General features: G+C 35.9%; 2 protein-coding genes across 4 annotated transcripts in view; one reads left to right on the top strand and one right to left on the bottom strand.

The window, feature by feature from the left end:
* The first annotated feature begins 1,596 nt into the window (after positions 1 to 1,596).
* LOC113678517 (uncharacterized) lies at positions 1,597 to 21,648 on the top strand. Of its 2 annotated transcripts, XM_089206174.1 has the most exons (22): positions 1,597 to 1,686; positions 2,697 to 2,830; positions 5,003 to 5,470; positions 6,368 to 6,496; positions 6,799 to 7,359; positions 8,296 to 8,697; positions 9,390 to 9,470; positions 9,744 to 9,791; positions 10,467 to 10,581; positions 10,876 to 11,231; positions 11,717 to 11,778; positions 12,029 to 12,092; positions 12,479 to 12,563; positions 13,040 to 13,138; positions 13,650 to 13,741; positions 14,719 to 14,771; positions 15,742 to 15,855; positions 16,992 to 17,097; positions 17,691 to 17,750; positions 18,961 to 19,048; positions 19,485 to 19,549; positions 20,201 to 21,648. In XM_089206174.1, the coding sequence occupies exons 2-22, from the start codon at positions 2,732 to 2,734 to the stop codon at positions 20,798 to 20,800; spliced, it is 3,747 nt and encodes a 1,248-aa protein (XP_089062300.1). In that variant the 5' UTR covers positions 1,597 to 1,686; positions 2,697 to 2,731; the 3' UTR covers positions 20,801 to 21,648. The 2 variants fall into 2 exon arrangements, with proteins under 2 accessions (XP_089062300.1, XP_027051202.2); XM_027195401.2 differs by lacking the exons at positions 1,597 to 1,686; positions 2,697 to 2,830 and having other exon boundaries at positions 4,847 to 5,470.
* Positions 21,033 to 24,399, bottom strand: part of LOC113678518 (copine-8) — a 19,978-nt gene continuing 16,611 nt past the window's right edge. Inside the window, exons 24-25 of one of the 2 annotated variants that reach the window (XM_089206176.1) lie at positions 23,234 to 23,542; positions 21,033 to 22,244 (exon numbers count right to left, since the gene is read on the bottom strand). In XM_089206176.1, coding sequence (XP_089062302.1) covers positions 23,234 to 23,542 — 309 coding nt within the window. In that variant the 3' untranslated portion in view covers positions 21,033 to 22,244. The remainder of the gene's footprint in view (positions 22,245 to 23,233; positions 23,543 to 24,399) is intronic. The other variant, XM_027195403.2, reaches the window with a different exon arrangement.

Below are 24,399 nucleotides of genomic sequence, written 5' to 3'. Positions count from 1 at the left end.
GGTGTGCCCAGTGGGGCGATTGCGATTTTCGCCGATCGCTGGTTTAAGCAATGTGCGCGATGGTGTGCACGTCCTCGCATCCGATGATTCATTCCATTGAATATACAATGACACAAGCAACACTTTTGAGGCACGCTTTGTTTATACTCAGTTTTCTCAGAAACATCACCAAAAAGCGACGTAAACAACCTTAGCCTGCGAGCAAGCTTTCATTCTTAGCGCGTTTCTTCGCCCGCGGGAAGATTGGAGACGGGTAGGGGAGAGGTTTTTCGGAGGTCTGGCATTAATAATATTACAACCCTTGCAGACCAATTGCTGTGCACACCTCTTCCCGGCTTGCATTCCTCAAAGCCTCGTACTTTCCCGCGGGTGAAGAAATGCACGCGCCGAATCGCTTTTAATGAGGGCTTGCTCGTGGGCTAGAACAACCTCTACAGGAACTTGACGTCACAGACATTTATGACATCACAACAACAAATCAATTATTGAAGTGTATTTCAGGTGCCTAAAATCGTTTTGTCGCACCTAAACAAATTTCTTGCATCCTTCCATACAGATCATTTTCAAACTATTAGAAACTGACGAAAACGTTATATTCTCATAAGAGAAATAGCTTATTACCAGCGCGCAAATTAAGGTAAGTTTGACTCAATTAGTGACATCCTTTTATCAAATCTTGAGGTCGATTGTGTCTTGGCTTTTCTTCAATATTAATAGAAAGAAAGTCTTTTTCTCTCTTCGTTCGATGATAATTTAATTTTGAGAAAAACTATTGGTACCTTGGAAAAAAAATTGACTTTGTTTGGCGTTAAACTCTCTCGTTTCGCCGCATTTTGTCGCAAAATTGCGAGTGACTTCGGCAAAATTGCAAAGCAGACTGCGACCTTTTTAAGTTTATCTTTAACTGACAAGCTACAGAGCAAGTTCTAGCGCGATCTCAGTACGCAACAGCTTTAGCGCAAGATCAAAGACTATTTGAAAATCTAAAGAAAAACAAGCAATTATGAAGTGGTAAGTACGTTCAGTTGTTTTTAGTAGCCAGTTTGAATCTGCCATAATAATCGTAGTACCGCGGTTTCAGTCTCGACAATCATCAGTCAGAAATTAGTGCTCTATACTTCAAGAGCTTTCAGAAGTATCCTGGTCACGGTTACTAGCAGTCTTGGCCCAGGAGATAGTTATCTATAAAAAATTTGCACGGTTGAAATGCCCAAAAAGTTAAGTTGAAATTAAACTAAACGTTTTTATACTCAAAAAAATCAATCACGGGTGAATTAAGGTATGCACTATCGCATAATACTTTGCAAGCTTGGTCATCAAAACAAAGCTGGGGATTTTTTTTTCTTTTCCCAATCATGTTCTCCAGGTGAAGGTTTTTATTCTTCTGATTTACATGACGAAGATGTTTATTCAAGCAATTCAGCACTTAATTTGGTTGAATAGAAATCTAAAATTTGTGGCTTATATCGATGAATACTGAATTAAGGACATATGGACTTATTCTTGAACAAATCATATTGGTCAAACTTAATTGAACAGTCATTTTGCACATGAACAAAGCTCAAAATTTACATAAAGGATGCATACTTGATCACTGAGAAAAAAAAGTGGGTGTTTGCCGGAGTCAAATTGTCGGAGTCGTTTTGAAGGATAACGGACTTAATTCCCTCGCATTACGAAAGTTCAGTGAGTGAAGTTTCTGCTCTTGTTACCGAAAAAAGAAACAAGAAAAAAAATTCTGCGGTTTTTATGTTAAAAAACCGAGCTAATTTCTAAGGACTTCATCATGCCAAAAATATAAGGGTGTAACTTAGATCTACGCGGTCGTTGAGACATTTAAGCATAACGAACTTTTTGGAAAGGTTTGCTGGATAGAGAGTGCATTAATTTCTTACTTTTAAGTTACAAAATAATTTTTTTTAGAATAATTAAACGTTTTGCTAGGTAACAAAGTACTTTATGTCTAAGGTTCCCTAAAATCATACAGGTACATTTTTTTGTGACTTCGAACGCTGTAAACACCCAGAAATATGAATGTAAAATAAGTCTTTGACGCAAATTGTTTCTTTCAAAGTGAAATTTGGGGATCGTGATGTTCAATCATTTTAGCATGATGAAAACAGAACGCAAGGAGTGAATAGTAAATGTATACGTTACATTACGATACAAAACGCTTGTGTCTTCTGTTGAGTGTTGCGTTTCATTTTGCGAATGAATTTTACAGTTTGCGTTTTCTCCTTGCCATAAAAGCCTCCTTCTAGATCTCAGCAAAAAAGAGGAAGAGCCGTGGATGTTAATTTGATTTGAAAATATATTGAATCTTTATTATTACGCTCTCCTCAGGGCCGCAGCCGAAGTAAAAAAATGTCTTTGGAACCTTTTAGGAATTGAACTTTGGCGAGGATCCACACCCGGCCTCCTGACCAAAAAAATGTAATATCATTTTCATAACCCATAGGTCATAAGAATCGAGGAAATGTTCGCATACTCAACAAGCTTTTGATTGTTAGACAAGTTCCATACTTAACAGGAAACAGTAGGGACTGAGAACTTGCATATTGATGTTAGGGCAAAAAGGATTAAAAGCTATACATGAACTGTTTTCAAAAATTAATAAAAATCGCTCTTAAAACAAATAGCATTTGGGTGTGAAATGGCGATGCGTTCTTAATTTTATTTTTCACTTTTTTCTTCAGATTTTCACATTGAAGCTGTATATCCACTTTCCTAAATGCAACATGTTTCGGTAGAATTTCCTTTCGGTCTCAAAAGCAGGCGAGTGCACTGGGGACCACCACTAGAGGATAGTAAGGCAAGGTTACTCAGTTTGGCAAGTACCATTTATTTTTTGGAACAGAGATATTTCCTCTGATAAGTGCCCCTCTCGAATAAGCGCCCCCCCCCCCATCTCCTCCCTCGCTTTCCGAATAGTAGGGATACTAGGAAAACCTGTTTCTATTCCCACTTTATTTGCAACTTTTTGAGCTTCATCTACAGTAAAATCAGTACTGAAGAGTAATAAGCGCCGGTGCGCATATTTAAAATTTCCGCTGAAAGGAAGGGTGCTTACTGGAAGGAGGGCACCTCATCGCGGGGGGAGGCCTTGTTATTTTCCTGTACTGATTCTGCTTTTCTAGGGAATACGGTAATACCCTTTCGTGAAAAGTCACGCCGTTTGTTAGTAGCGGTTTACAGTTTCATTTGAGCGAAAACAAAAGAAATACTGAAAGAAAAAGCAATGGGACAGAGAGGAAAAATCGAGCTTTCGCTTAAGTAGTTTGATTCAAGTGAAGTTTGCCAATTTCAACCCCCTCATGAGGGTCTCGGAGGGGTTAACCATTAGCCGTAAAACGGCCAAAAAATTACCGTTAGGCGTAAAAATCGACAAATCTTTAGCGTTAGTCGCAAAAAAAGTTAAGCGTAAAAAGTATTTTTTTGGTGACTACAATGGAAAGTTATTAACTGTTAGCCATAAATTGGCCTTAATTCTAACCGTTAACCGTAAAAACCATCACCCGATTACAACCCTCTTTGATTCAAAATTAATTTCTCCTTACAATATTAACCAACTTTCAAATTCAAAGGTGATGAGAATAGTGAGAAATATCAACTAGGGGATAAATACTTCATGTAACACCAAATTCTCAGATCTGACTCTATTACAGAGTCTTCAGAGGTATGACTGACCGTAAGGAGAATTACCGATACGATCTTGGAAGTAAAAAGGTTGAATTTGCAAGTTGTGCATTAACTAGTGAACATCATCTGATCTAACACCAAATTCTCAGAGATAAAGTTGTAAGCAGTATAAGGCAGACAGTGGGAAGAACTGATATTGAGATCTTGGGAATTAGAGTGTTACGAAATCTGTTTTCTCTTAGGTTCCCGCTTCTATTCCACGGCTTAGGAATCCATGGACTAGAACGAACTTTAGAACAATTCTCACGTCACGTATGCTTTAGACAGCATTTCACGCGTCACGAATTTATAAGGAAAACATCTGTCTTTATGTTGGAGGTTTCAGGACTTTCAGGGAAATCTTAAGAATTTACCAAATGAAAGAAATACAATTACGGGTTACGTATATTCACCTTCTAAGCAGGACTTCGTTCAATCACAGTGAACCTTTAATTTATAAACAGTCTTTGTTGTGTCCAAAATTTCCATAATTCGCAAAAAATAAAGGAAAAGAAATTGTGAAATCACAAACAGAAGGTGTCACTCACCTGTTCAGTTTATATTAGTAGGTCAACTTTAAATCCAGATTAGAAAAAAAACATCACCACACAAGGCACATTCATTACAACTAATTTCAGATGGAGAGGAAAGCTTTTTTCAGCAATGGCGAAGGAAAACAAAAAGAAATCGCTTATATCTTCATTTTAACCCTCCGCTGAATTAGCGTCAAGATTTTTAGAAGAATCGATCGAACACGACAAAAATCGTTCCAAAATTCACCGTAATTAAACCACAAATGTGTAAATGTCAGATTTTGCATATGCCACAAAGAACTACAAACACTCATAGAAACCACTTTAAAGCCAACAACATCCATTATTCCTAAGCTTTTGATAAACACGGTCTAATTAGAATTGACATAGTTGACTAGACGTGGTTATTTTTATGCAAAGAAGTTTTCTTCATCATTTGAGCTTTCGAGATTCACCGACTTTGAAATTTACAACCAATTGCCGAATTCTTTAAAGCAATACTGAAGTGATGAGATGCCTTTGCCATTTGGGTAAATATTATTAAAACGACGTAAATTTGTAATTGTTTTCTATCACAAAAGACGACTCCGAGGCCTCAAACGGTGCGGAGTACTTAGTACCGCTTAATCAAAGTTGCCATGGAAACGTTTCCAAAATGGCGTTCAATACTGGCTGATAAACAAACGGAGGGCTAATTCCTCCTAAGGATGGATATGTTAGACTACTGCAAGACTTATAATATGGTAAAGAGCAGTTATGCTAACCAAGAATCTACCGATTTATCCTCTCAGGAAGCTCGACAACTCGGCAGTTCGCAGAAGGACCACGAGAGTAATGATAGCGATGTTTTAGGGGAGGCTGTTGAGAGTTTTTCAACAAAACCTGGGGATTTATCCCGTTATGGGCCAGCTACACAGATCGTCAAGGACGTAAGCAATTCTGGGGAGAAGAAACTTAGCCCTTTGAAAGAGGTAGCAAGGAAAAAAGGAATGATCTCGACGCTAAATACAAAGACTCAACAAAGACTGAACTTTGAATGTGAACTGACTTTTGCCCCGAAACTGAATGCATTGAGTATAAAACTGGCGAAAGAACGCGGCGAAAAGGTCCGATCTAGCTCGGACAAAAAGACATATTACGCGGCAGATGAGTTTACTTTTAAACCTAAAGTTAGTTCAAACAGTGTGAAAATCGTACAGCAGTTAAAAACAACGTTTATGGACCGACAGCAAATGCATGTGGAGAAACAGAAACGCTATGTGAGTACATATTTGATTTCTTGCACTGTTCAGTTTTGTTTGGAGCGGATTACTTCTAATTAACCAGCCTGTAACAAGTACACAAAATGGACATAAAATGTCTCCAAAAAGCCCCATATGGGGCAGTAGTAATCACTGAATGCAATTTGAAGTGTGAAATCTCAAAGACTCGTGATTTACACTTGAAATGCACCAGACTGTGACTAGATCGAGTGTTGGTCGGAATGATGACTGCCTAAATGTCGCGTTTATGTTGTTTAATAAAACAAGAAATATTTGATATGTTAAGTGCACATCTCCAAAAGCAACCTTGTCATTATTAAACACTCAAATCTTGCAAATTGTCTTCTTTTTGGAGACGCCAAAAATTTGCATATTTTTAATTAATCTCAACTAAATGCAATATCAGTATGATTATACCTGATTCAATCTTTCATATGTTTTGAATTTCAGGTAATATTTATGCACACAATACATGTTTCAAACAAAGAAATTTGTCAGGGTTGATCATATTTTGTTGAATTATAGGAACTTGGAATCAAAAACATAATTTAACCATCAGTCTGACAGATAAACCCTACCCCTCAAAGGAATTAACCACTTACTCCATATGTTGATGGGAGGTTCAGATGCCATCACCATCTGCCGCCCCCCCCCCCCCCACAATGTATATTGTTTTTATCAATCGAAACTCACTCAATTGACTTAGTCTTCTCCAGTTCATTCTACTGAAATGATTACAATTAAAATTCATTTACCAAATAACATTTTGATTATTTAATAATTGCATCCATGATTCTGAGCTCAATTTGTTATCATATTATCCAAGTTGAAATGTACTCACTAATCATTTATTTTCTGCACAATTTTTAACATTTTTTGGTCTGCAATTCACAGATTGAAGCAACAATCAACAATTTGAATCAAACCAAAGACAAGTTCACTCCAGTTCCTGATAAAGTTTCCAGCAGGTCTCCAACAAGATTGAAAAAGATTTCAAAATTTAAAGAAGCAAGGACTGTAGAGGTTAGTTCAAGAAATTTTGTCTTCTTTTCCCTGTCAGATGGTTGGCTGCCCAAGCTAGAAATTAAGAATTTATAAGGTACTGTCTCACCTATTTCCACACCAACATAGCCTGACACCAACCCAAATGGAAGGAAAAATTCAGCAATAGACACATCTCCTTACTTATGTTTACACAGCACTTACATACTTTTTCTTCTGATTTCATTCAATTATGCTACTCACTGCGGCTGAGAAAGATGAATTACTCATCATTAACCGATAAGCTGGTTGATTAATTGATAAATTTTGTCAAAACTGTGCAGGAAGATGATCAGAAGTTGTCTGATGAGAGTTTAATAACATCTCCAGAAGTTCTGGCATCAACTTCAGCACCTGATTTTCTAACAACTCCTACCAAAAGCAAACATGATGGAACTAACTTGACAGGTTTGCAGGACCAATCTGCCAAAGAATCTGACTTGAAATCTATGTCTTCACATGATCTCACAAAGAAAACAAAATCATCTAGAAAAATTTCAGAAAATGCTGTAAATAGAGCTAATGCTGCATATCAAAAATTCCAAGAATCAAGTCCCTACAATCAGTCCCTTGAAAATTTGTACCTGAAAAAGGGCAAGCAAGTATTGAAAGCAGCACACAAAAGGACACTGACTCATCCCTTGGCAAAACCAGTTACAGTTGAAAGTGACAACAAAAGCCCTGGTTGGGATGAAAGTACAAAAGTTGAGATTACTGGAAAACAAAAAACTACTCACTCCAGGAGTCGGTCTCAACCAAATTCACAGCCAGGGAAAAAAAGTTATGATGATCCTTTGTTTGACAAAGTTAGAAATGCCAAAAAAGTCGCAGAAAATGCTATGAAGGTAAGAATCTGATCATTTTTGGTAGGAAATTTTTGGCTATTGACATTTGTCTAGTTAACGGTTTACATGGTACAAATCATGCATGAGAGTATTTGATGAGTGTTTAAAACCTTATCAAATACACACATGTATGATTTGTACCATGCTACTTTGAATTGTAATTTATAATCATGTGTTGCATTTCAACATATGTTGTAAAGGTATTGGGGATGTTTGTCAACATTTTTTGATTATAAGGTCCTTGAAAAAGACCAATCAGGAAATGGCTAATTTAATAAGCTCTATTTGCCCCCTCCCCTCCCCTCCCCTTCCTATGATGAATGCTCAAAAGAAATATTAGAATCTTATTTCTCCTTTCAATATCTGCATCCCTGAATCACACACATACACAACAAGAATAAAGGAAATGATCCCAACAAGACAAACAAATTCTCCTTATCACCACCTTAGGAAATTTATAGAAGACAGTATGGAGAATGTGCATATTGATGTTAGGGTGTAAAGGATTTATGGCAGATGACATGATGTCATGATGTCAGATATCATGATGTCAGATGTCATGATGCTCTCCAATTGACACCTTTGAACACATTTGACCCTTTAACTCCCATAAGTGACCAAGAGAGAATTTCTCTTTACAATATCAAAACAATATCAACCAGATAAGTGATGAGAATAAAGAAATTAAAATATCAATAATTAGTTAATCCATTACTAAATTCTCTGAACTAACACTATGAGAATTGTATGGTTGAAAGTAAGGATAATGACAAATTTGATCTGGTAATTAAAGGGTTTCAGACTGTTAGAGATTCCCACTGAATTCCCACTGACCTTGTAAATTCTTCTATAAATTTAGATGCAGTAGATTACTTCATGTGTAAGATTCTCATTACTAAAAAAAAAGTGTTCATTTCTTCAATCTGTTACTTTCAGAAAAAGAAAGTATTTATATGTCATGGACCATACCCAATAGTGCGAGCTGTACTTCGAAAGCAAGGATATGTAGAGAAACATTACAAAGGAAATCTTTTACCATCAAAGAATAAGAAAAATGACAGTGATGGTAGTGATGATGATGATTCATGTGACAGTGGGGATGATTCTGACAATGAAACATCACCCAGGAAAAACACAAAGATCTCTGGTAACCTTCCAGCTAAATCATGTAGGGCATCAAAGACTAAAACAAGAACAGTAGTTAATGTCAGTAAGAATAACAATAATGATGATGATGATGGTAGTGGCTGTGATGATAGCGACAATGACAGTACTGATAATGAAGATTGGAATGCAGGATATGAGGGTAATGGCCCTGACTGTGAGTTTAGTCTTATGGTGAGTAAAAGTTATAGCTTTATATATTAAATCAGTCAAAATATACATATGTGTTAATATTTATTGTGAGGGAGGCCCATGAAGGGTGTCTGAGAAAAAACTGTGCCTGTGGGCTAATGAGTGCAGCCAGGCCACCTGAGCCACAACAGACACTTATTATTAAAAAAAATAAGTAGAAATAACATAAGGTGACCACTCATTGTGGTAAATAAGTTCTTTAACCCTTTAACTCCCAGAAGTGATTAACATGTAACTTCTCCCAATGATATCTGTGCACTAATCAACAAACAGGTAATGAGAATACTCAAACTTTGATCTAAAACCAAACTTGTAACTAATTTACAAGGAAATGTGTAGCAGCTAGAGGGGAGAATTAACAATGAGATCTTGGGAGTTGAAGGGTTAAGATTGTTTGACTAAGTGAAGAAATACTGATTTTAATATATGCAAGAAGTGATTTTTAAAATAATTGATTGATTGATCCATGGTTGATTGACAGGATAGATGATTAATTACCTAGTGATTGGGAGGATGGTTGTTAAGGAGACTATTAATAGCTAGCCAAATCGCAGTAACATGAACTGTGTGGGTCTTGGCCTAGAAGTCTTTTGAATAGCATATTAATTCTCTAACAAAAATGCATTTTTCTAGCATTTAGTAACTAAAAAAAAGCTATAATTTTATTCCCACAGTCCAGAACTGTACGAAATGCTGTGGCTTCATTTATATGGACAACCAGACGGGATGACGTGGATTTCAAGTTTTTAAAAAAGGCAAGATTGAGATGCAAAATATTAAGGAAAATTAAAACAGAGCATTTTAATTAGACTTAAGTTACAAACTGAGAATAAAGTGATAAATCATGTCTCTGTGTAGTATCGTAAAATCACGAGGAACTAGCTTAAAGACTTTTATAGTTAATTATGAAATACAGTGTACATGGTTCACTACTTTTCTCTTTTGAAGGCCAGGTAGTCTCAGTATAATACAATCTAAATATTTTGAGACTTGTCTCAATCACAAAATTTTGTACATTTTTTTTTTAGGATCAAATTGTGAATCATTACAGCAAAGCTGGCTCATTCACTACAAAGGTCAGTGCCATCAATTTTTTATTATTTATAGTCAGGTGGTTGTTCCAACAGAAACATATCAACCTGTGAAATGGCATTGGTTTCTTTTCCATGGCTGTGGGAAATGTCATAATATCAAATGGTTAGCATGTCTGAGTTTAATCCTGAGTTGAAGTGTGACAAACAATTATTGAATAATTATAAGGTTGAGCATGTGATATCATGAAGACACAAGGTTTGATAATTCATAATATTATGCAAAGAATAAGTTCAATAATTGTTTTATTACACATTTTTAAACAATCTGCAACAGAAGACACCTCTCTGAGTTTGCAAAAGTTTGAGAACAATGCATGGATCAGGGCTTGGAAACTAGGCAGATTTTTAACTTAACATGAGAACCCACTATCTGCTGCAGATATTGGGTTTTCATGTCAGCTTCACATGCTATTGTATGTTGACTGTGTGCTTTTGACCAATCAGATTTTTCATAGTTAGTGTTATGTATAATGATAACTGTAATGTGTTTGGTTGGGCAACCTCCAGAAGGAGTGCATAGCAGTACTACACTTCAATCTATTTGTTTCATGCTATGGAACTCAGGACAAGCTTTTGTGGCATTGAGTACCCATCTTCGATGAAAGTTGTTCTGTAAGACTATTAACTTGTGTATAATGTGATCTTTCCTGTTCACAGTTTGGTCTCACCACAAACCTGAGGAATTTGAAGTGGTATGAAGAGGCAGATCACTATACATTCTTCCCTCGTTCACACTTGCTTGGTTCAGATGATGAAAAAATGGATTTCATTGGTATGCCAATAGAAGTGTTAATTAAATTTTGTCTGTGTAGTGATTATTGTACACTTTCCCTGTTCTTTACTTTAAAATTTGCCACAAATGCACCTGCAAGATGCTTCAATCTTCTGAATAATCTCTTGTATGCAAACAAGTCCAAAAAGTGTGACCCAGTCATCTCTGTACAACATTTGTCATTATATTCTAGGGTTGTCAGAGAGGTTCAAAATAGTACTAAAAAAATACATACATACTGTGGGACAGAGAGGGTTGTCCTTCAATCTAACACGATGAGTTCTCTCCTTTCAGACGATTACCGTTTGACTGCTGCTTTAAGTATAGTTAAGTGGGTAGTTCAAAGGTATGAAAATGGCAACGTTGACGATAAGTTCACGTCCAATAAAGAACCTCTGCCTCCTGATCAGGGGCATGCTACCCCTAAGACAACCTCTAGCGCAAAACCAAGAGATTCAGCCACACCCAGAGCAACATCCAGAGCGACATCCAGAGCAACATCCAGAGCAGGAACTGGTGTTACATCCAGAGCATCTTCCAGCACAACATCTAATGTGGTACCTGTGAAGGCCCTGACACTTGCACTACAGGCTTGCCGAGATTTCCTCAAGTGTAAGGAGCATTTGGACATAGATGAGCCTCTTAGTAAGGTTAGTTTCTGTTTTAGTATATTTGATGAAATTCACCCCAGCTTCTAGAGTTGCCCACAACTTTACAAGCTACACTGTATGTAAGATGGGATTTTTTAGCAATTATCACTGACATCACTAATTATTTTTGTGCTGTCAGGCAAATGTCTGGCTTGTGTCAGGCTCATTTTCCTGTTCTGAATGGTTGTCAGGCTGAATTATCACTCTTGTCAGGCTGAGTGTCAGGCTAATGTCTAGCTTGTGTCAGGCTTGTGTCCCATTGTGTACCATTTTTTTGTCTGGCTCTTGTGAGGTTAATTACTCCTTGTTTCCCACTCTGTGTCAGGTTCTTGTTAGGCTCTTAACTGCTCTGTCTGGTTCAGCTCTTGTCTGGTTGATGTTAGGCCTGTGTCTGGTTCAAATGTCAGGCCTTATTCAGGCTCTTGTCAGGCCAGACATTTTTCGCACATGTTACCAATAATTATTCTAAATGACAATAATTTTAGGGTCCAGCCATCTCAGAAGATTCGTGGAAACTACTAGTTGACTATTATTATCAAGTCAAGAGGTAAGTACAGTCATTTGAGACCATGTGATAGTGATGCTAAAAATGTAAAGGCCGAAGTTCAGAATTCAGAATAGAATAAACTAAAAACTAAAATGTTCTAAAAATAGCATATTTACAAACATGATGCTATGTCCCACACTCGTGACAAGACAAAAACATCTTTTTCTAATCAGTGTGTTCTTTGTCTTTAAATCTCATATTTGTGACATACATTGCAATTCTTTTTTTCTTTTTTTTTTTTTTTTTTCAGTCCTGGAACTGTTATTGCAACAGCATATCCTTTTCTCAAAGAGTGTCAGAATGTTGTGAAGCAGGTGAATTTACTCACACCCATATCATAGCAAAAATGATTACAACAATAATTATAGATATGATAGAATTAATTACTCAAAGTTTATCCTGTGTTAGACTTATGATGTATTCAGTGTGTGCACAGCTCAAGGGCACAGCTCAAGGGGCTTGATACCATTTAAAATGTAGTGGGCAAGGGGTTGGTATTGGCATCAACAGAAAGTGATAGTTTGGTAGAAAAATGGAGTGACTATCACAAACTTGCAGACTGAGGTATTCAAAGACATTCTGTCAGTCTACAGAGATAATGAAAATAAATCAGATGTGAATCAGCTTTTCCCTCGTGACAAATAGCAAATAATAGTTTGATATTGTTAATTTTAAACATTTATAATCAACTGTTATTTAGATGAAGGAATACCTTCCTCAAATTGACATTGATGGCACGAAGAACATTTGGATTGTCAAACCTGGAGCAAAATCAAGAGGCAGAGGTAAAGCATAGCTAGGCTACTTGGATCCCAAAATATTTTAATCATATTTAATGTAGGTAACCTCAATCAATAAGCAGGCAATAAATTGGTCAATAGTTAGCTAATGTTTTGTTGAGAGGCAACTAGTAACCTGTTTAAAGTTGACTGTTCCTTAACCAATAGATACATGTGGTTGATGCATTGATAAGTGTATCAGTGTACCATCGAGACATTGGCTTACTGTTGTTCAAGTGTCAGGTGACCATCTACTGGTTATCAGCTGCCCATTCATAACCAATCTACCAATATATTTATCAAATTTTGATTGATAAATCAACCAATACATGAATATTGACCAAGGCTACCAATGGTACACTTGATCCAAAACTTTGTCCTTTTAATTGTTTACTTTTCCAAGGCCAGCTCTACTTAAGTACGAGTTTTTTATAGTGGCTCTTTACAGTTCATCTGAGCTCTTTTCCTTCTGCTCATCTAAGGAATTATGTGTATGGATCGTCTCAACGAAATTGTCAAGCTTGTTGGAAGTAATGCTGTAGGCAAGAAAGAAGGTCACTTGGTTGTCCAGAAATATATAGGTAATGTGTGGCTTAAACGTTGGGTTTACATTAAGCACAAGACATCCTAAGAAGACCCAAAGAAATTGATGGTAAACCTACATGTTCCAGCAAACACCCTTGATTTCAGTTTGAGGTACTTTTAACTAAAAAATGAGTTTGGTGACCTTTTTGGTGATCTTTTTGGACACCAGTGAATAAAGAGGGTAAGTTTCAAAAGAAACTGAAGTGCTGCATCAGTGGAGGAGAGTAACAGGGTAATTTAGTATTATCAAATGAGTTGATAATGTAAATTGGTTTACAGTATAGAGTTTCAAAGCTGACGTTTCAAGTTGTAGCTCTTCATCAGAGCAATCAGAAGATTGCAATCAGAGTATCAAGAGACATTTTTAGAGTCTTAAAAGAAAATTTGTGGTGTGGTACAGAATATATATTTTTTTTATCTTTAATAATGTTGAGCCTCTATTGGTTGAATTTAATCCTCCAAAGTTTTAAATATTTATGGTTCTATTGTAATTTGTGTTTTTTACAGAAAGGCCACTGCTGATTTATGGAGTGAAGTTTGACATCAGACAGTGGTTTCTTGTTACTGACTGGAATCCTTTGACTTTGTGGTTCTACAAGGTATGGGCAGAAAATTATCATTTTGATTCCTAGATATTAGTATAGGTAATAACACGATTTTGAGTGCAGTTTGTTTTTAATAAGCTCAAGTAAATTTTTCAAAGACAACAAAATTGCATAAGCCCATTGATCAAATGCAATTTGTAGTCTTTCCAAGTGCTTATTACACCAAATTGTAAGAGAAATCATGTTATTACTTGTTAATAATGTACATTATAAAATAATTCAAATAGTACACGCGCTCTGATTGGCCATGAAACCATTTTACATGAGCATATGTAAACACGGTTTTCGTTCCTCTTTCATTAGTTATTTTATAAAAGAAATGTAAAATGGTTTCCATGTTTACATAGCCTGATGTAAACACTTGGGAGGTTTGGAGAACACTTGATAAGCTGGAAACCACTCCACTTTTGCATCGTGGTTTCCTACACTTATCTCGTGTTCTCCCAACCACGGAAACCATTTTACATTTCTTCATGAAAAAACATCACAGAGAGTTAAGACAGTCAAAATTTTGAAGGTGTGTGCATGCTATTTGCAATTTACACTTGTGTAACAACTCTGCACTTGTCAGTTACTCAAATCATGTAAGTAACGGAATGTCCTAATAGATGAGTTTGACATTGGGTCTTTTAATCACTCCATTTTTCAAGCCTTTAGTGTTGGCTACTATCATGTTTCAGATTCAGTTTAGACTTTTACCCCTTTAACTCTCAAGAGTGACCAAGACAGAATTTCTCTTTACAATATCAATACAACATCAAGGAGACAAGTGATGAAAGTAGAAGAAAATATCAATTAGGGGATTATTAGTTGATGCATAACAAATTATCCAAACTAACATTATAAGAATTTTATGGCAGACATGCAGTTAGGAGAATTTCTATTGAGATCTTGGGAGTGAAGGGGGTGAGATGGTTCACAAACCACATGTATAGTTACTGCACTAAACAATGGTGTTTCTTTATTCTCAGGATTGCTACATACGATTCTGCAGTCAGAACTTTTCTCTAGAAGACTTTCACATGTAAGTAGATGAATCAATAATTCAACTTGACTCAAAAAATATGTTGATCAAAATGCTGAACTGTTCATATCTTTAAAATAATCAGAAGCATACACCTTGCCAACAATCAAAATACTGAACTGTTCATATCTTTAAAATAATCAGAAGCATACACCTTGCCAACAATCAAAATACTGAACTGTTCATATCTTTAAAATAATCAGAAGCATACACCTTGCCAACAATCAAAATACTGAACTGTTCATATCTTTAAAATAATCAGAAGCATACACCTTGCCAACAATCAAAATACTGAACTGTTCATATCTTTAAAATAATCAGAAGCATACACCTTGCCAACAATCAAAATACTGAACTGTTCATATCTTTAAAATAATCAGAAGCATACACCTTGCCAACAATCAAAATACTGAACTGTTCATATCTTTAAAATAATCAGAAGCATACACCTTGCCAACAATCAAAATACTGAACTGTTCATATCTTTAAAATAATCAGAAGCATACACCTTGCCAACAATCAAAATACTGAACTGTTCATATCTTTAAAATAATCAGAAGCATACACCTTGCCAACAATCAAAATACTGAACTGTTCATATCTTTAAAATAATCAGAAGCATACACCTTGCCAACAATCAAAATACTGAACTGTTTATATCTTTAAAACAATCAGAAGCATACACCTTGCCAACAATCAAAATACTGAACTGTTTATATCTTTAAAATAATCAGAAGCATACACCTTGCCAACAATCAAAATACTGAACTGTTCATATCTTTAAAATAATCAGAAGCATACATCTTGCCAACAATCAAAATACTGAACTGTTCATATCTTTAAAATAATCAGAAGCATACACCTTGCCAACAATCAAAATACTGAACTGTTCATATCTTTAAAATAATCAGAAGCATACACCTTGCCAACAATCAAAATACTGAACTGTTCATATCTTTAAAATAATCAGAAGCATACACCTTGCCAACAATTCCATCCAAAAGCACTTTGAGAATGGAGTTCGCGACAAGCGTATTCCAGATGAGAATATGTGGGGCAGCGATGACTTGAAGGCTTATCTCAAGTAAGTAAAAAGTAATAATTGATTCAAGCATTAGTTTGCATTCATGGAGATATTAAGTACAGTGTATGTGCAAAGGTTCGACAGCATGAAAGGTGAAGAAGGAATTGCTTGAGATGTAACTGAGAGCAATTACAGTCTCTTGAGTGCTCTTCAAACTTCTCAGCTAATGTTTCATATCTTAATGATTTCATAGCTGATATGTGAACCAATCACTGATTGACATAATAACCTTTTAAACCATAAGAGTGACCAGCACAAGGCATGAAATTTTTTTTTTTTTTCTGATAGTCACTTGGCTCCTAAATTCTTCAAAGTGGTTGCCAATTAAAAAAAAAAATTGGTTGCCATTTTTCAAAGACAAACAAAACCTTTTGTTATGCTGTCAGCATTATAGATAGACCCTCCAAAATTAAGTTAGGGAAAAGATCTTTTACATGCTACAAAGTGGACACTAGAATTGATGATATACAATGTTCAAGCTCACCTAAAGCAAAGAAAGCAAAGATTGCATCTAGTTATTGATCGAGATGCGTGTACTGCGTTTTGGATATAAACTTAACAAGGAAGTTTCCCACAGATTTATCTTTGCAAATCTTTTTAATTCACTATATTTCAAGGTAAGGTTATGAAGAAGAATTCTAGTCACCAATTTGGCAACTAATTTTCAGGATTTAGTCGCCCAAGTGAAAAATTTAGTTGCATTGGCACCTGCATTAGGCAAAATTTCACAGCCTGCAGCAGCTAGTTTCTCCTTACAGTAATACTGCTGAATCACAATAAGGTCACAAGAATATTTAGGAAACAATCAGCAACCACAGATGATTGCTAAACAAATTCTCCTTATCAGCACCTTAGGAAATGTTTAGAGAACAGTATGGAGAATATACATACCAATGTTAGAGTAAATTAATTTTAGAGATTACATTTTCAAGCAGAGGAATTCCCTGTTTCTTTTCCATTGGAACACATGCCTCATCAGGCAGCATAGATTTGCATGCAACTGAATTTGATTCAACAAATTTTACAGCCATGTTATGATTATTATTGTGTTTGATTAGGGTCCATCAAAATCTGTTTGATGTTCCAACTAAAAAAGTCGTTAAGTACTTACAAATTTATCCATGCTGTCATCATAGGAAGCGTGGTGTTGGTGAAATGTGGGAAGAATCAATTTATCCTGGAATGAAGAAAGCTGTTATTTCTGCTGTGCAGTCCTGTCAGGAGATAGTGGAATATCGAAAGGTAAAGTGATGTTTGTTATAACACAAACATATATAGTAAGCAACAACACTGTTAATCTTGACTAAACATGATATAACTGAGACCTTTGCAGAATGTACTCCGGTGCTCCACTACTGCATGAACATCAGAGAATTGTATGGTAAACTAGCCAATGACCACATCGTTTTCCACATTCCCTGGTTCTTTGATTCCATTCCACTTGCAATCACTTGTGACCTTGCCTGTAACAACAGAGACTTTACCGCCCAGGTCATCAACAAGTTAGTGATGATGACTTTGCTAATGCTCTGCTTGCAAATATTGCACTTACTGCAAGACTAAACCCTAATTTAACCATGAGGAGGGACTGGCTTCTAATTACTCCTTTCAGTTTCACCCTTGAATTAAATGTAAAGTCATAAGAGGAGAGGAATGATCATCAATTTAAGAAGCACCTGATTATCATTCAAATTCTCCTTGTCATTAGAACAGGAAATTTATAGAGATCAGTGTGAAGAATATGAATATTAATATTAGGGTGTAATGGGTGAATAGTACTTCTTGCTTGACCAGTCTCTTAGACAACATGAGTTTATGATTTTTGCTTTGTTTAGAATTCATTTGAGTTATATGGCGCTGACTTCATTATTGGTGAAGACTACAAGCCATGGTTGGTAAGTATAATCATATTCATATGATCATGTTGTAACTCAGGGTTTTGAAATATCTGTGGAATAGCTTTCTTCTTATTAAGTAAAAGTCTTTATTAAGCACTCTAAACAACAAACGTGTTTAGTTACAATGATATGAAATCAGCAAGTATAAAACTAATAAACTAACTAAATCACTAACTGAATAACTAATAAGAGAACAAACATCTATTAATAAAGGTCCTTTTGAAACGTTCAGTTCTGACAAGCGGGAGAATATAATTATGGCGCCTCTTACGTAGCGTATCCATTGTTCGCTCTGGTGGCAAAAGGTCATCTAAAGCTGTTGGAAAATCGCTGTCGGTGATCTTGGCCCACAACTTCTTATCTTTTAGAATAATAATATTTTCAATCGAAAAAAGCTCTTTACAGTAGCCAAGCTTAAAAGCTCTCTTGAACAGCCTGTCTATGCGACTCAGATACTTATGATAATACGCGCAGCCCCATACTTCTACAGCATATGTAAATATAGGTAGAATAAGACTGATAAAGAGAAGATGAAGATGATCCAGCGGCAGTCCATAGAATTTACAAACACGTAAGATGTACAGACGACTAGTCTGGCTTTCGATATAATATTATCAAAATGTAAATCCCAGTTACACGGATCAGATTGAAAAGTTACACCCAACAACTTCAGACATGGTTTACGCTCTATAGAAACCAGAGGAGCAGGTAAGGCCTTAGTGGATTTGCCTCTAAGAAGCATCTCCCACGTTTTCTTGAAGTTTAGTTGCATACGATTAGCAGATGTCCATGCGACGATCGATCGGACCTCCTCAGCTGCTAAATTGCCGTTATTAGCCAGCGATTTTACTGGAATACTTAATGTTAAATCATCAGCATATTTCACAAGTAAATTCTGATTTGGTAGAATGGCCTTAATATCATTGACCATAATAGAAAATAGTATAGGGCCTAAAACTGTTCCCTGAGGGACACCTCTATTGATATTTACATAGTCAGTGACAATGGCATCAACAACAACTCTTTGTTTCCTGTTCTGTAAAAAACTAATAATCCAATTGGTCACGTATGGATTTATATCAAGTGTTTTCAACTTAGCTACGCTACGTTATTATTAAGTAATAACCCACTCATTGTTTGTGTGACTATAACATTTCACTCAGTAAACATTCCTACTTTTATTAATTGGCACTGTTTGCATCTTCAGCTGGAAATAAACTGCAGTCCTACCATGGGACCGAGTACAGCAGTTACAAGAAAGCTGTGTGCACAGGTTCTGGAAGATACCATGAGAGGTAACATAATTTGTCTTGTTGTGTCAGAGACATCTGACTAATAATTTTATGTCATTGCTGCATAGATTGCAAGGATTGTGTGCTTCCTGGATCCAGAGCAGGTAATAGATCCAGAGCAGGTAGCTGTGGTTTAAGGCTGTGATTTGAAGTAACTACTGTACCTAGAGAGTACTGCTCCCCCCCCTGGATGGGAGGCTGAATCATTATTGGTCTCCCTTCCCTCATCCCAACCAGCTACATGTGAGGTTGCCTCCATAGAGAAAGGCACTGTGAGACAAAGAAGAAATAACACATCGCAACAGTTTGTCCTTGGATTATTGATCCATCAAGGCACATGCAGGTCCCATCCTTGTGCTGATGTAGGATTTGTTTATAATTGATGGAGGTATCTAAAATTGTAACCGTGTTTTAATCTTGGAAATATACAACTTTTCAGTCGTACTTGACCGACGTGAGGACAAGAACTGTGACACAGGGAGATATGAATTGGCATTTAAGCAGGTAATTATAAATTTCCCAAATCAGCTTCACCTCCCATAACTATAAAACATGCTTAGGACTCAACCATACATTGTTATCATTATCTGCATAGAAGAGACAGAAAGTGCTTGTTTCTAAGTATATCAAAGGTGAAAGGTTTGGGTTAAATACAGATTGCACATTGTCCTAGATATATACACGTATTGTATTTACAGTTTGTACATAAGCAAACTTATTTACCCAACTTGAAAAAACTCCCTGATAAAGGCTTTTATTTTCAGAGGAAACACTTAGAAGATTAAAAGAAGTTTTTACTACTTCAGTCGGTGCAGTACTGCTCACTAGTTTACCATTTAACCCTTCAACTCCCATAAGTGACTTACATATCACTTCTCCCTGTAATATCCTTACATTTTACAGAAAACAGGTAACGAGAATAGTCAAACTCAATTAGAAGTTGTTAGGTAGATCTAACACTAATTTCATATTTACATGGAAATGTGTAGCAGTTAGAGAGGATAATTAACACTCAGATCTTGGGAGTAAAAAGGTTAACAAGTAACCTTTACTGCCTAGACCTGTTTGCAGAAACGTTTCATCATTATTCTCTCTATTTTTACCTTGAAATCCAAAGAACTGCCCATAATTTTATATCCATTTGTCTTTCATCAGCCCCAAGTGTCAGCTCCTCCGTACATTGGCATGAACATGGCAGTAGAAGGACAGGGAATACGCAAGCCAACAGCAAATGTAAAGAAGCATAATGAGCTGACATCTCCCAGAGTTGTACCAATCTCCAAAACCAAGGATCTCTCTACAGAAACTAAGGCTGCAATTGTCTCCCAGCAAAAACAGACGTCTCCAGAAGGCAATAATACTAAGATTTCAACTTTATCTCGCCCCAAAGAGGCACGAAAAGTCATTGCAAATCTTTCAGGTGAGGCTTTGGAGACATTGAACACCAAAAGTCAGGGTGAAACAAAAAGGAAACCTGAAGGTTCATGGGCAACTGGTTGCATGTGTGCTGCACAGGCCATTCCCATAGCAACAACCTTTTGCACAACAGATGAAGGGAAGTTTAAAGGACTCATTAAAAGAAGTAAATCTCGTTATTCAGCTGATGTTGACATTGCAACCGAGATGCAACCAAAAGTTCCAAGGGCAATGCAAATACCAAAGGCAGTTCTCAAGTACTCCAATGACAACAGTATGCGACAGAGAACACAGCTACCAATATCTATTGGCCCAGACAGTAATGGAAAACATTTCTAACCATTACTGTAAGTTTATCGCCTATTGGTGTTCCTGTCAGCCTAAATATGGGCAAAAAAATACTGTGACAGAATTACCACAAATTGTAAGACCACATTGCCAAGAACTATGTGACAATTCTAGGAATCAATCAAGCAGAATCTAATTCAAGGTGAAAAAAAGTTGACTACTTCTAGATCTCCCATGGAAGGTCATTAAAAGCTGTATTTATAATTGAAATTTAGCTAGTAACTCCTTGAACTGCAAGCTTTATTTTTAACACAAAGAACTATACAGTCTAAATTTTCACTCTACAATCAAACAAATTTCTAAATATGTGGTTGAGGATAGAGCAGGTACTAATAACTATGTTACATATCAAAGGTACATTTTTGCTAATTTAAGCCTGTAAGAGGATTGCTTTTACCATGGGCAAATTGTGGTATAAAGTTTCTCTCTTACACTACCCATTTATCAGTTTAATGAGCAGTTGCCTAGTAATAGAATCTAGCTTAGACTTATTAAGTTACTACACAACCATTGAGTCTAAAAGATTTTAAAAAATAGAAAATCAAAGGTGTACTTTTAACAAAAAAAGTACCTTGTATCTTCTACAATGTATGGCACAAGTTATGAAATTACTGGCAGCTTTTCATTAAAGAGGACATTAATTTTGCTCACTACTCACTGTTGGCCACAAGCTAACTAGAAATTTATTTTTACTTTTGCACCAATTATATAAAACCTACAATTATAGTATTCTCAGTTTAATTGTAGACTGATGCACTGAATATTTATCAACACAGAGTTGTATATATGAATAGAATGTTAAATATTTTAATAAAAAATGAACAGTCTTTTGTCAGAAATGAGACTAACATGTCTGCTAGGTTCCGAAACTTCACACTATTCAAGTCTCACGCTCTGGTCTCTCTCATTTTAAATATAATATGAATGAAATTCAGCATTTTATAAACTATTTTAAACAGATGGAAATTACTCATAAATGTAAGGCATTCCAAATGAAGTGGTACAAATACACTGTTACATACTGTAACATTAACTAGAAAAACTCAAAAGCATGCCTCTATGTATCATTGTGATGAAATTGAGACAGTATTGTCAGCCACCTTTTTTCATTCATTCTGCATTTGGTGTATAACCAATGGTGAATAATACTTATTTGTTCGCTTCTGCACGTGCAAAAGTGATTGGTTACTAGTGAGACATTAGTTACGATATCAGCAGCAGTTTAACAGCAAAACCTGTTAACATCTCTTCCCCAGTAACCCCCTTAAACTCCTGTCAAAGTAGAAATGTTGTATTGTGGAGGCCTAGGTCTGTAGTGTCGCTTTTTCATGTACTCAATAAACTGATCTGGAAGTTCTTCAAGCACGTCTTTGGCCAATCGTGCACCACTTATGACATTCCCAGCTTGTCCAATGTAGTCGCGAAAAGGGACAAACTAAGATTTGCAAAGAAACGTTATTTTAACAAGTTAATAAAGCCAAATATAACTGGTTGGGAAGGGAGGGCCCAGGGTTCTCTGACTAAGTAAATAGGGAGGTGTGCTTTGATTGACAGGGTTTGAGGCATGCTGATTGGATGAATGTGGAATAGTTTGATTGGTTGAAAGAGTTATGATTGGTGAGATGTCTTCAACTGTAATAGGTTGAGGAGGTTTTGGTTAAATCATATGTTTTGTCATAAAGGAGAGAAGTTGATCTAGCAGATCAGCTAAAACTCCTTTAGTGAGCAAATCTTGAGCTAATACTCCATGTGTTTGGAAATCTTGACAAGGAACACTGAAAAAGAAGTGAAATGTAATTCGCAACAAAGGCGAACCATGATTTGAAATCTAAACTATGCTTTTAGAACGAGGGCTGAATATATATTAGCATAAATAAGTGTGAGTAAACAATTAAACCACGGATTTGAATGAAATTTGTAACAAAAGCGAGCCAAGATGTGAAATCTAGACTATGCTTTTAGAACAAGGGATGACTATTAGCAAAGATAATTTTAAGTAAACAATTAAACCATGAATTTTAACAAACTGTAATAATGGAATACAAGTTAGACTGAAGATACCAAGTTACTAATTAAAATTTAAAGACTTATATTATATATATATTATGAAGTATATCATAAAAAAGAGCTCTTAATATTAGAATTATCATAAATATTAACATTGAAGAAAATATCAAGGTATATCTGCTTCAGACTTATTTTAATGATATTCAAGAAATATGTGCAAGAGCAGTAATTCCAACACAACAAATTACACTTAAAAGAATTGAAGCAAGGTATCTGTTGTACTTGTTAGCAGTGAGATCTACATATCAGGGAGTTGCATTATTACTATCAATCATGATATTCCAGATTGCAAATATTATTGTGTTTTGTAGATAAATTATATAAATACTTATTGATAGAAACTTCTGACTTCACTACCTAATTGGTTGGATACGGAGCCCCCTGATTAGCTGCATTAAGAATGCTGTGATTAGCTGGAAATGGAGGGGCGCTTGGATTCACTGGATATGGTGCACTCTGACTGGCTGGGTATGATGCATCTTGATTTGCCGAATGTGGTAGGATTGGAGTGATGTTGTCAACTGAAATTGGCAGAGGTGGCTTCGGCCTTATGGTATTTTTTGTCATGTAGGATAAGAGTTGATCTGGCACCTCTGCCAACACCTCTTTTGAGAGCAAATCTGAAGCTAGTATGCCATGTGTTTGGAAATCTCGGAATGGGACAAACTGTGAAAACAAGGGGAATCAAATTTTTAAGGTGAAAGCATAAAACCTTTCCAAACCAATCACAGCTAAAAAAAATTTATTTTTGATCACTCAAATGACCAATGTCTACATTTTCCCCAAGAAAAGAAGAATTTTTGAATGAAAGTTCCAAAAAAAGTGATGAGTGCAGATATTGACTACGTGAAGAGAAGACAGAGAAATGAATAGGTGAACAGAATGAACAATCATCACTACAAAGCAAACAAACATATCAACCAATGGACTGACACATCAGATAGATGAATTGAGAGAAATATTTGGATCAATGAGGAGATGGATGAAAAGGAAGGAGCCGAAGAAAAAAGGGTTGACTGAGGAGAGAGACAATGGCAGTGCTCAAATGCTACAGAATAAAAGCTATGTGTACATCGTAGATGTTTACATTATTTAACCATAACACTTTACTATCAACCATTTAAATTCACAATTAAGAGTTTGTGTTGGTCAATGTTTTGAAAGTGATCGGATCTCTGGCATGATGTTACCTAGTCCCATGGAGAAGAGTGAAAAAGCTCACCATTTGCTCAGGAAAGAAGTTCAACAACTAACTGCTAAAGGTATGTTATTAATAATTGAAACCACTTTGTTCAAGATAAACTTCAAGGTGGTGCAGCCTATAAAATCAAAAAATGGTAATACTTGATCTTCACTTTTTTAAATTTGTAAGAGGAGAGTTGTGCACAAAACAGAGTTTCTCCTTACAGAATTTCTCCTTACGGCCCGATACAATTTCAAGTAGAAGAGTGTTGAAAAAAAAGAAACATATCAATTAGAAGATATTTTCTGATCTACCTCTGACTTCTCAGAGCTAAATTTTC

Source organism: Pocillopora damicornis, chromosome 5, assembly GCF_964200805.1.
Source record: "Pocillopora damicornis chromosome 5, jaPocDami1.2, whole genome shotgun sequence".
NCBI lineage: Eukaryota > Metazoa > Cnidaria > Anthozoa > Scleractinia > Pocilloporidae > Pocillopora > Pocillopora damicornis.
The sequence above is the reverse complement of the archived record's forward strand: the minus strand, read 5'-3'. Positions and strand labels throughout refer to the sequence as shown.